This window comes from Drosophila subpulchrella, chromosome 3R (genome assembly GCF_014743375.2).
Source record: "Drosophila subpulchrella strain 33 F10 #4 breed RU33 chromosome 3R, RU_Dsub_v1.1 Primary Assembly, whole genome shotgun sequence".
Lineage (NCBI taxonomy): Eukaryota > Metazoa > Arthropoda > Insecta > Diptera > Drosophilidae > Drosophila > Drosophila subpulchrella.
Window position 1 is genome coordinate 4,435,650 of NC_050609.1, and position 12,774 is coordinate 4,448,423.

A 12,774-nucleotide genomic window follows, 5' to 3' on the forward strand; every position below is an offset into this window, starting at 1 on the left:
AAGAAGTTCTACCGGCTTATCGTTAGCAAACTGAGCTGTCATCCGAAGTCAGCGTCTGTTTGATTTCAAATATAAGGCACTGCCAGTCAATGCACTTTATCAGTTTGCGTTAAACGATCCACCAACATGGTTCACAATCCGAGTAAGATTTTGCTCCTGGCCATAGCCATCGCTGCTTTTATGGGTGGCTCCCAAGGTGCAAACATCCTGGGTCTCTTCCCGAGCCTAAGTCCTTCGCACTTGATCATCCAAATGTCGGCAGCTAAGGTTCTGGCGGAGCAGGGACATAATGTGACTGTGGTCACAGCACTAAAGCCAGTGGTTACCCACAAGAATATAACCCTAATCCAGGTGCCCCTCACCAAGGAGGAGTCCCAGCTTATGAGCGATACAATTGGAGAGATGTCCAAGACAGACAATAGCAACATGGCTGTATCCCTCATCCGAATGATGGGACAGATGGAATTCATGTTCAGAAAGAATGCCGAAACCCTGATGGATGATCGAGTTAAGGAACTGTATTTAAACAAGGGCAATAAATTCGACCTAGTACTCTCTGGATTTTTTATGAATGATTTCCAACTTGGATTCGCAAGGAAAGTGAATGCTCCTGTCATCGTCGTGGCCACAATGGCACCCAATCAAATGTTGAACCCACTGATTGGTAATCCCCTGGAGATATCCTACGCGGGAAGCAACGACGTGGAGAAGGGTAAAGGTGCTACCTTCATGCAGCGATTGGCCAGCTACATTATAAGCTGTGTTTTCGGGATCTTTACTCTTTTTTCGGAAAAGCGTAATCGGAATTTGTATAAGTAAGTAGAACCCTGATACAAAATATGCACCCAAAAACATATTTTCGTTTACCATTTCTAGGGAGGTCTTCGGTGACGATCCCACCATGCCGGAGTACTCAGAAATGCTCAAGAACACATCGATGGTGTTCTTTGCCAGCCACGCGGCCAGCGAAGGACCCATCCGACCCAATGTTCCGGCATCCATAGAAATCGGTGGTATTCAAATTAAGGACAAGCCTGATCCCTTGCCGCAAAATATTGCTGATTTCCTGGGAAATGCCACTGATGGAGCGATTCTTCTTACTCTGGGCTCCAATGTTAAGGGAAGCCACATTAAGCCAGACACGGTTGTCAAGATGTTCAACGTCCTGTCGAAACTTAAGGAACGAGTAATCTGGAAGTGGGAGGATCTGGAGAAGACACCCGGAAAGTCTGACAACATTCTCTACTCCAAGTGGCTACCTCAGGACGATATCCTAGCCCATCCAAAAATTAAGCTGTTTATTAATCACGCTGGCAAAGGTGGCATAACTGAGTCTCAGTATCACGGAAAGCCAATGCTTTCATTACCCGTCTTCGGAGATCAGCCCGGAAATGCAGAGGATATGGTCAGGAGTGGTTTTGGCCTCACTGTAAGTCTACTAACTCTGGAGGAGCAGCCGTTTCAGGAGGCAATCCTAGAGATCCTGTCGAATCCTCAGTATGCCCAAAAGGTGGCCTCGTTCTCCTCCCTCTACCGAGATCGACCCATGACCGCTAAGGAGTCAGTGGTCTACTGGACGGAGTACGTCATCCGGCATCATGGAGCAGCCCATCTTCAAAGTCCTTTGGTCCACATGAACTTCATAGCCGCCAATAACATCGACATATACGTCCTGTTTGCTGTTATATTAGTAATTACTATACTGATTTTTAAGGCACTACTTAAATTTATTTACAGAAGAGTCACATCGAAGTCAAAAAAGGAGAAAATTCAATAAAAGGATTAAAGACTTAAGATAATGTGATGTTAGCATATTATGCAAATACTCTTTTTTTACTATAATTAAAAGTATAATACCGACATGTAGTCTAATAAATATATATCATATATATAAAAAAGCCATTTTATTATTAGTAAATGATTAAACCATTTTATATCAGCCAATCAGATTCTTTTATGGATAATGTAAATGAAAGTTTGAAAAATTGGCAAAAATTTATCTTTTGAATTTGTTTACGTTTACTCGATGCCTAAAGTAGTTCTATAAACAAAAGGGGGAATCTTAAGACTAATGGTAATAACACTCAATTTAAAGAAACCCTGATAGCCTGAGCCAATCTCGTTTTTTTGCTTTTTGTGTTGTTTAGGTTTATACCGCCTTTAAAGTATCTTATCGAACCATTTTGCACTGACATTTGTAAAATCGTACCTCTGTTACGGTAACGCCCATTAAGGTACAATAAATGACACCAAAAAACTTGATAGGCCTCTTCAACAAACGAGATAGACTGAAGTTATCAGGAATTCAACTAAATATATATTTACATTTGTTTTTATTTTATTTCGCTAGCTTAATGTCATATTTATTGACGAGTATTTCCACTAGTGGCTTGATGGCAAGCCTATTCAAAATATTCATTGCTTTTTCTCCTTCTCTTGTTTTGATGTGCACTTTCTGTAAATAAACTGCACCAGCGCCTTAATAAGCAATATTAAAGTAACTAAGATAGCTGCAAACAAAACATAGATATCAATGTTTTTGGCGGCTATGAAGTTCATGTGCACCAATGGACTCTGCAGGTGCTGAGCTCCATGGTGTCGAATGACGTACTCCGCCCAGTAGACCACTGACTCCCTGGCGGTCATGGGGCGATCTCGATAGAGGGAGGAGAACGAGGCCACCTTTTGGGCATACTGAGGATTTGACAGGATCTCTAGGATTGCCTCGCGGAATGGCTGCTCCTCCAGAGTGAGGAGGCTCACCTTGAGGCCGAAACCCTTCTTGACCATAGCATCCGCGTTAGCTGGCTGGTCTGCAAACACTGGCAGAGAAAGCATTGGCTTTCCATGGTACTGGGACTCAGTAATTCCACCTTTTCCGGCGTGATTGATGAACAGCTTAATTTTAGGATGGGCCAGGATATCGTCCTGAGGCAGCCACTTGGAGTAGAGAATGTTGTCCGACTTTCCGGGTGTCTTCTCCAGATCCTCCCACTTCCAGATGACCCTTTGCTTCAGTTTCGAGAGGACGTTAAACATCTTGACGACCGTTTCTGGTTTAAGGTGGCTTCCCTGAACATTGGAGCCCAGAGAGAGGAGAATCGCACCATCTGTGGCATTTCCCAGGAACTCCGCCATATTTTGGGGCAGGGGATCTGGCGTGTCCTTAACTTGAATACCACCAATCTCTATCGCTGCAGGAACATTGGGTCGAATGGGTCCTTCGCTGGCTGCGTGGGAAGCGAAGAACACCAAAGACGTGTTCTTCAGCAATTCCGAGTACTCTGGCAAGGTGGGATCGTCACCGAAAATATCTCTATAAACAGGAAATTCGAGATATAAATAAAATCACAGGGAGTGCGCACTAAAACCAGGATCTAACTTACTTGTACAAATTTCTATTACGTCTTTCGGAAAGGCAGCTAAAGATTTCGAAGAAGACGCTTGAAACATAGCCAGTCAAACGCTGCCGGAAGGTCAAAGCCTTGCCCTTTTCCACGGAGTCATTGATTGAGGGCACATAGGCGACCTCCAGAGGGTTTCCGATTAGGGGGTTCAACAGTTGATTGGGTGGCATTGAGGCCACGACGATGACAGGTGCCTTCACCTTCTTAGCAAAGCCAAGCTGGAAATCGTTCATAAAGTATCCAGATAGCACCAGGTCGAATTTATTGTCCCTATTCAGGTATAGATCACGAACACGATCGTTTTTGAGGGCTTCCGCCATCTTATTGTACATGAAGTCCATTTGCCCCGACATGCGAATCAGGGACAGAATCATATTGCTATTGTCGCTCTTGGACATCGCTCCGATTGTATCGCTCATTTGCTGGGACTCCTCCTTAGTTAGAGGAACTTGGATCACTTTGATATTCTTGTGGGTAACCACTGGCTTTAGCACTGTGACCACCGTCACATTGTGGCCCTTTTCCGCCAGAACCTTGGCCGCTGACATTTGGATGATCACGTGTGAGGGACTCAGGCTGGGAAATAGACCCAGAATGTTTGCTCCCTGGGTGCCACCTATAAAAGCAGCGAGGGCTATTGCCAGCACCAAAATCTGACCCGACTTGTTAACCATTTCGATGGGTCGCTAAACGTAGACTGACAAACTAAACTGGTGGGCATTACTTTATATTTCGATTTATTTTCTCGCTGACTTTGGATGACCGTTCAGTTTGCCACCGATAAGTGGGCATTGTTTGTGATAGGTTGCCATTTAAACAACATTTCACAACCAATTTCACCAATTACTTAAAACGTTTAAGTATACACGCATAGATAATGGGTCTCTTATCAGACCAAACGTTACGATAATCCTACTTATCTTATCAATGCGATAACATTCTCGCAAAAACACAATCTCCTCAAACTTTTTCTTATCGTTAACTATTTCGGAAGCTCCCTTTATAAAACGTGCAATATACCCCCGTGCAATTGTAATGACAATATTAAAGATAATTTAGGTATTATATTTATTTTGAAGATAAATGTTCTTTAAAATTGTGAATTGGAGATATTTGGATTCATATGGAACAATTTTTTTTTTCTCTAGACGCATAAGGTCTTAGATTAGTTTTCCCAGCCGTGTGCCTCCACGATAGTTTTTTTATCCAGTTAATTTTTTCAAGGAATAAACATATATTATTTGACAAATAAATGTCTATTATTATTATTTATTATAATTTATGACAGTACTTAACTATTCTAATGCCATAGTGACAGAGTGTTTTCGTTAATGGGCTTTTATTTTGCAAGCTTATCAAAAACTTTCAGTTCGATTTTTCCTTCTTCGGCTTTAATAATAACCTATTGTAAATAAATTTCACTAGCACTTTCAAAAGAAGTAAAAGAGTAACTAATATTACGACGAAAAATGAGTAAATATCAATATTATTGGCGGCTATGAAGTTCATGTGCACCAATGGACTCTGAAGATGGACTGCTCCATGGTGTCGAATGACGTACTCCGCCCAGTAGACCACCGATTCCCTAGCGGTCATGGGGCGATCTCGATAGAGGGAAGAGAACGAGGCCACCTTTTGAGCATACTGTGGGTTCGACAAGATCTCTAGGATTGCCTCACGAAACGGCTGCTCCTCCAGAGTAAGGAGGCTCACCTTAAGGCCAAAACCCTTTTTGACCATACCATCAGCGTTACCCGGCTGGTCTGCAAACACTGGCAGAGAAAGCATTGGCTTTCCATGGTACTGGGCCTCAGTAATACCACCTTTTCCCGCGTGATTTATGAACAGCTTAATTTTCGGATGGGCCAGGATATCGTCCTGAGGCAGCCACTTGGAGTATAGAATGTTGTCTGACTTTCCGGGGGTCTTCTCCACATCCTCCCACTTCCAGATGACCTTCTGCTTCAGTTTCGAGAGGACGTTGAACATCTTGACAACCGTGTCTGGTTTAATATGGCTTCCCTGAACATTTGAACCCAGAGACAGAAGAATAGCTCCCTCAGTTGCATTTCCAAGGAACTTTGCAATATTCTGGGGTAACGGATCCGGCTTGTCCTTAACTTGAATTCCACCAATTTCTATGGCACCAGGTACATTGGGTCTAATGGGTCCTTCGCTGGCCGCGTGGGATGCAAAGAACACCAACGACGTGTTTTTAAGGACTTCAGAATACTCTGGAATGGTAGGATCATCTCCAAAAATTTCCCTGTAAACAAAAATCCATATAAGCTCTCTTGGTTTGGAGATCACATTATGTAGCCCACTTACTTGAACAATTTCCGATTCCGCCTCTCCGTAAGGTACTGAAAAAGCGCAAAGGATACACTGGTAACGTAGCTAGTCAATCGCTGTCGGAAGGTCAAGCCCTTGCCCTTTTCCACGGAGTCATTGATTGAGGGCACATAGGCCACCTCCAGAGGATTTCCGATCAGTGGGTTCAACATTTGATTCGGTGGCATCGTGGCCAAAACGATGACAGGCGCCTTCACCTTCCTAGCAAATCCGAGCTGGAAATCGTTCATAAAGTATCCAGATAGAACCAGGTCGAATTTGTTATCTCTGTTCAGGTACAAGTCCTTCACTCGATCGTCCATCAGTGTTTCTGCATTCTTTCTGAACATGAACTCCATCTGCCCCATCATTCGGAGCAGGGATAAAGCCATGTTGCTGTTGTCGGACTGTGACATCTTTCCAATTGTGTCGCTCATTTGCTGTTTTTCCTCCTGGGAGAGTGGCACTTGGATCAGATTTATATTTTTATGGGTCACTACTGGTTTTAGTGACGTGACCACAGTCACATTGTGTCCTTTTTCCGCCAGAACCTTGGCCGCCGACATTTGGATGATCAAGTGCGAGGGACTCAGACTGGCGAAGAGACCCAGAATGTTTGCACCCTGAGAGCCACTTATTATTGCAATGGCTATTGCCAGCAGCAGAAATCGACTCGGCGTGCTAACCATTTTGTCGGATCGCAAACAGCAAACTGATAAAGAAAAATCGCCGGCAGTGCTTTATATTTAAAATTGTATAGATGTTGACTTCGGATAGCACCTTGGATCGTCACTGATGAGTAGGCCGCACTTGCCGGGTCTGTTGTGATAGGTTGGCAAAGAAATATTTCACAACCAATTTCAGCTTGTTCGAGAATCTTTTCAGTGTACTCTGTCACTATGACGTTGAAATAATTTATTACTGTCATAAATTAAAATAAATACATTTAATAAATAGTATTTTTATTAAATAAAAATGTTTTGCCTTTGAGAAATTAGTAGGGTAAAGAAAACGATGGGAAACGTAAAAATAGCACATAACTGACAAAACGGAACTGGCACCTACGTATACTAGATTAATATGTAAATATGTCCGTTATGAATTGTTTTATCTGTATCAAACTCACAGTTTTAAAGAACTTTTTAAGTGAAAACTTTAATTTAAAGATAAGTATTTGCAAATCGAGTTCAACTGCAAAAGTAGGCCTGTTTTTGGCCTTTCATTTAGTCATCGTGGAAACGAAAGCAAGTTCGTTTGAATATTAATCAGTTCAATATGTATATTGTCCCCCATTTTTTGGCCTTATTTTATTCGAATTTATTTTCTTGGTTTAAACTTAAGTCTATTCAGTTGTAATGTGCCTCCTTGGTGATTCCTAAGATGTCCATCTGATCATATATTTTAAAGCGTACGGTGGGTATTTAGAAGGCCTTTATGGCTGAGCTCAGCTCTAGATGCGCTTTGTAATTTCGGCAAAGAAAATGTTTTAAATTAAATGAAAACACGTAAATGGCTCCGCCATCCTCCGGAATCTCCGGGTGGCTCCCATGTAGTTTCAGGCAAATGAAACGAAAGCAAAAACAACCGTATAAGAGTCGCTTCTCAGGTGATAACATGTGGGTTCTGTTTATCTTCCACTTCCCTTACCATTCCTTGATTAATTTCTCCTTCCCAAAACTGGCTTTCCCTTCCTGCCATTTTTCAATTTAAAGCAAGGTTTTAATTTAATTTTGGCATGTTTTTTCCCGTTTGCATTTGCACTAGGACGGCTTGTGTTTTTATTTAACCAGTTTACAATTGGCCAGATTCGACTAATGGCCAGTGACACTGATTTTAATTAAATATTTGGACGAACCGGCTGTGTCACTCTGTCTGCACAGATTCAAATAAACATAAACTGGTTTTCACATCCTGGCTGCTGTTATCAATCCCTCTATTTTTTTGGGTTTTTTAGGATTTAATTTTAAACTAACTGGCTAAAACTAAATTGATTTTATAACCAACGGTGAATGACAGACAACGATTACCCTGTGACCGGAATTGATAGAATATAGTAGCTTTTAAAAAATTAATAAAAAAAATGGTTATAAAAACTATAAGTATTTATATATATACAATCAATAATAATAATATAAAAGTACGAATGGTAATGTTCATAATATATAATATTAATGAAAAATATATTTAATTAAGTAGGAAAGATTATTTTAATAGTAGCTACAATGATTAGTAAATTAATATAAATTAATGTATGGTTAAATTTTCAACATTGCTAGAGCTCAAAAGTCTAAGCCTCCCCACAAAAAGAATAATGAAATGCTGGAAATATTCTGAAAATCAGTCACTGGCGCAGCTTTGCAAAATCAGTCAAGTCAGTGTCATCGCTGAGAGTCCTTTTTTCGGGGAGGGATTTGATGTGTGAGCTGGTGTGAGCATTGATTTTACATTTTGAGAACGGGCTGTCAGTCAAAGCGCTGCGAGGTCATGATTTTTGGCCCATGACAAGGCTCTGAACCCGACATGCGTTCAGCGCGATGATGGCAATTTAAGCTGGTCCGGAATCCCTTATTCGGCGGCCCTTTCCTGGGCTTACTTTGGTATTTTTGGACTGCTAGATCTGCAGATGACCATGTAACACAGCACTTAAAAAAATGTATCTTACTTTAATTGAGTTTAAATAATCCAAGCACTTATCAACCAACAAAATTCGTACTAAAAAAGAAGTATTTAAAATATAATCTTATCTATTTTTAAGATTATTATTTGAATAAAAAAATTATCAACACAATATTTTTGTGTTTCTTGAAACTCTCAACTAGTATCGAAAATGTGGCACTTTTTGTGCCGCTATTATTTATTTTTGCTTGTAAACTTATTTTTCTAAGTGCATGTTTTGTTGTAATTAAATGGAAAGTCGTGGAAGGTGGGCAAGTTGTCAGATGTGCAGTCCCAAAGCCACTACCATTCCTTTTGTGATTCCTCAGAAAGAACTGCCAAGGGCAGCAGTCGTCTTGTCGAACGAATTTTGACTGCTGGCAGTTTTGGGGAAAATGTAGTGGAGGGGATGGAAAATTGGGTGTGGATGTGGGTGGCAGGCTGTTTTTCACACACAGCCTGCCGTATCATTGCCAAATTGCATTGACATATTGTTGCTATCGGCCATGTCGAGTGTTCTTGGGACCCTGCGACTGTCAAAATGTCGCGTCACGATTCCCGATCCGGCTAAAGGCAATCGAAATTCCCAATCCAAAGCCCCATCCCCTTGTGCTTTTGCCAGGAAATGTCGCCTATAAAGCCTTTGGCTTTACGCTTGGCATTAAGTGGACTTATAATTAAACGATTTGCTCATTTAATCGCGTCCGTTTGTCGTCCACTGGACGAGCATGGAAACGAATTTCCCTTCGCTGCAGGACATTTCGCAGGATGTCGTATGTCCTTTACTATGTCGCTGTTGTTGCAGTTAATGCTGGCCTTTCTGATTCACATTTGCCACTGACGCGAAGATAAGCCAAGTGGAAATATTTCAGAAATTAAATTCTAGCCTATGCACTACAATTACTGTTTAAACTTAAACACGCAGCACCATTAAAGATAGGTTGTATTTAATTTATAATGCAAATACAGTATTTTATATAGACTTTTAATTTATGTTCAAAAATCGTACAGTAAAATAGTGTAAAGTCACTCAAGTCACAGCTTAAAAACAACATGTACTACTCCAATATCAGACTTAGTTCCTTTTGACAAACTTTTACCAAAATAAATTGAGTGGAAAAAAATATTCTGATAATTTCCGTTTATCTTGTTTCAATTTAAATCAAAATTGGAACAACAACTTGCCAATTAACTTCCCAAAAATCCAGTAGAAAGGAAGAGGGAACTTTGAAATGTCAACTAGGATGACGACCTTCTAGCACGGGTAATATCCCACATGGGTACCATTTAAGCAATCTGTCATATGCCCGCCAAGATGCTTAACTTTTCCTCCACCTCGACTCGCAGCTTTTCCTGCTCCTTTTTTATGACAGGACACGACAAGCGAGCGACAATAACAACGATAACAAGAAGAGGAAAAATAAATGGGCAACCGAAGAGGCGTGCGAAAATGTTGGGAAACCTTATATCACACACTCAGAGAAAAATTCAAGCGATTGCTGATTAAATAAACAAACTTAATATATAACTTATACAAATTATGTTGAGGTTTTATACATTTTTTTAACATATACGGTTCTGGAATTTTTTAATGAACTATTTTGCATGAGTGCCTTTGGAGGCCTAAGAAATGCCCAGGGAAAGTGGATGAGACGCTGCCGTGTAGTTATAAAAATTGATATCTTAAAGCTTCTGTCAGCTAGCCGGCATTCCCCTCCAGGTTCTCCGGCTGTCTGCTGATGAAAACGAAGTTGACAATACGAATGAGTTTCTTATAACAACAGCCGGGAAAATAAAGGAAAAAGGAAAAGCGAGTGGAGGGGCGGATACAAAATGAAGCGACAGCAAAAAGTGCGAACGTGCCGCCAAAAAAAAAGAAATAGGTGGGGTGGTAGTCGAGTAAACTGGAGAATCGAAATGGAAACTTTTGGCTCTTGGCTCAGATTGAGCTCTTTGGTTTGGCCAAGACTCTAGGATAGTAAAACTCGCACACAAAAAAAAATGACAGCGAACGAAATGGCTTTTTGTCTGTATTTTATCTTCTCGCGGTGTTTTAGCCAGAGTTAAATAAATCAAAATTACTTTATTTTTCGTTTTTACTCACCATGTGTTTTTATAAGCTTTAAGCCTTGTTAACAGGCTAACGGCTTTAAAAAATACATTTGACATATATAAAAAAAACCATACAAAAATATTGAAACATTTTATTTATAACATTTTAATTGTAAAGAAAAATGTGTAAAATATTATTTATAACGAAAGAACCAGCAAGTGACTACAAGTATTAACTTTTAGTAACCTTAGGGTATAAAATATTTTTATACCCTTGCAGAGGGTATATTGATTTCAGTCAGAAGTTTGCAACGCAGTGAAGGAGACGTTTCCGACCCCATAAAGTATATATATTCTTGATCAGCATGACTAGACGAGTCGATCTAGCCATGTCCGTCTGTCCGTCTGTCCGTCTGTCCGTCCGTTTCTACGCAAACTAGTCTCTCAGTTTTAAAGCTATCGGGCTGAAACTTTCCCAAAAGTCTTATATCTTTTGCAGGTAGTATATAAGTCGGAACCAGCCGGATCAGACAACTATATCTTATAGCTTCCATAGGAATAATCGGACAAAAAAATGAAAAAAAATAATATCTTTGGTGTTTTTTAGCATATAAACTCCTAAGCTTGGAAATAACAATTTTTAAATAATTTTTAATTTTGAATTAAATTTTATCGAAATCGGACGACTATATCATATAGCTGCCATAGGAACGATCGGAAAATTTGTGGAAAAATAATATGAAAAAAATTATAGCTTCGGTGTTTTTCAACATATAACCTCCAACGCTTGGAAATAACATTTTTTAATTAGTTCTGAATTTCGAATTAAATTTTATCAAAATCGGACGACTATGTCATATAGCTGCCATAGGAACGATCGCAAAATTGGTAGGAAAATAATATGAAACAAATTATAGCTTCGGTGTTTTTTAACATATAACCTCCTACGCTTGGAAATAACATTTTTTAATTAGTTCTGAGTTTCGAATTTAATTTTATCAAAATCGGACGACTATATCATATAGCTGCCATAGGAACGATCGGAAAATTGGTAGCTTCGGTGTTTTTTGACATATTATCTTATACTATTGGGAATATCATTTTTTGTGTTTTTAAATTTAATAATTATAGCTGCAAGGGTATATAAGCTTCGGCTTGCCGAAGCTAACTTCCTTTCTTGTTTAATATCGCTTATACGTATGCAACCGGGTGATGTTGATAAAAATTGGAAGATCGAAAGTTGGCAGGATAACGCCAATTTTGTTTATGACAGTTATTACCCACGTTGATTGTCTGTGTCCCGAATGAAAGAAGCAGCAGCCAAAATCGTCCCACATCTCTCGCTTATCCCTCAAATGAAAACATATTGCTGGGACATTGTGGAGCTCTCATGGCGCTCTTTAAAACTCCAAACACTTATTAACGGATCTTGGGACTCTGTTGTTTTCCCCTTCAGGATGGTGGATACAAAAATTGAGCTTGGCCCAATTTAAAGGTTTTATATATATTAATGCTATTTGTTTGCCTGGGAAAAATGTTATACAGCAACAACCAATTCCTCCATTTGTAATTGATTTACTTCATTTGTAGCTATTGTTCCTCATTTATACTGAGTTTGGCTTTGCTTTTCATAATGCTCTTGAAATCGAATTATAGACATCAGAGTTTTACCACTTTGTCAGCATTCTTGATTACCAGTTACATAAAAATTATGAATTGGCTCAATCAACCAGAAATTAAAATCAATTGGCTACAAATAATTAAGTTATAATTGTTGAAAGCAAAAAATGCAATTATTCAGCATCTCTCCTTTTAAAGTATAATAAGCTTCCAACAATACATCAATCTTTGAGTTACCATTTTATTTCCAAGTCCCCGGTTCTTTTGTTTGGTTAGCCAGTCAAGATTGATTTTGTGGCGGATCTTCTTCATCGTGTAAGCCCAAAATAGCATCACGTTTTAAATTGCTGCTTATCAAAACATGTCCCGAACTGTAATCTGTTTTAGCACTCGCCCGCCCAACTGCCACCACCCAAAAACCAGCCAGCTTTGCACCACCCACCTGTCCGCCCCGCCACCTGGATGGCTAAGAATTTTTCCGGAGGAGGCCACGACCAAGATCAGGAAACGAGAAAAGCGGTAACCTCGAGTGAGCAGCGGCGGCGAAGCGTAAAATGAGTGAAAGCAAGTTGGAGGTAAAAACGCAACCGGCAACGCAAACTGACACATCATTTATATGTGGGAAATACACTTCCAGAAAATTTAAGTTCCAGAACGCGTAATACTTAAATTTAAATCTCATTTTAGGTGTCCAAAAGTATGCAGTTAA

The 12,774-nt window shown here is 39.9% G+C and overlaps 3 protein-coding genes across 3 annotated transcripts; 1 reads left to right on the plus strand and 2 right to left on the minus strand.

The window, feature by feature from the left end:
• Positions 1-117: 117 nt before the first annotated feature.
• LOC119563012 (UDP-glucosyltransferase 2-like) lies at positions 118-1,855 on the plus strand. The gene is made up of 2 exons (XM_037876203.1): positions 118-815; positions 877-1,855. The coding sequence occupies exons 1-2, from the start codon at positions 127-129 to the stop codon at positions 1,775-1,777; spliced, it is 1,590 nt and encodes a 529-aa protein (XP_037732131.1). The 5' UTR covers positions 118-126; the 3' UTR covers positions 1,778-1,855.
• Positions 1,856-2,320: 465 nt separating this feature from the next.
• Positions 2,321-4,094, minus strand: LOC119563011 (UDP-glucosyltransferase 2-like). The gene is made up of 2 exons (XM_037876202.1): positions 3,387-4,094; positions 2,321-3,316 (listed from the first exon to the last, which is right to left on the minus strand). Exons 1-2 carry the CDS (start codon positions 4,079-4,081, stop codon positions 2,416-2,418), a joined length of 1,596 nt encoding a protein of 531 aa, XP_037732130.1. The 5' UTR covers positions 4,082-4,094; the 3' UTR covers positions 2,321-2,415.
• Positions 4,095-4,748: 654 nt separating this feature from the next.
• On the minus strand, positions 4,749-6,427 carry LOC119552157 (UDP-glucosyltransferase 2-like). The gene is made up of 2 exons (XM_037861976.1): positions 5,736-6,427; positions 4,749-5,673 (listed from the first exon to the last, which is right to left on the minus strand). The coding sequence occupies exons 1-2, from the start codon at positions 6,425-6,427 to the stop codon at positions 4,773-4,775; spliced, it is 1,593 nt and encodes a 530-aa protein (XP_037717904.1). The 3' UTR covers positions 4,749-4,772.
• Between the last annotated feature and the right edge of the window lie 6,347 nt (positions 6,428-12,774).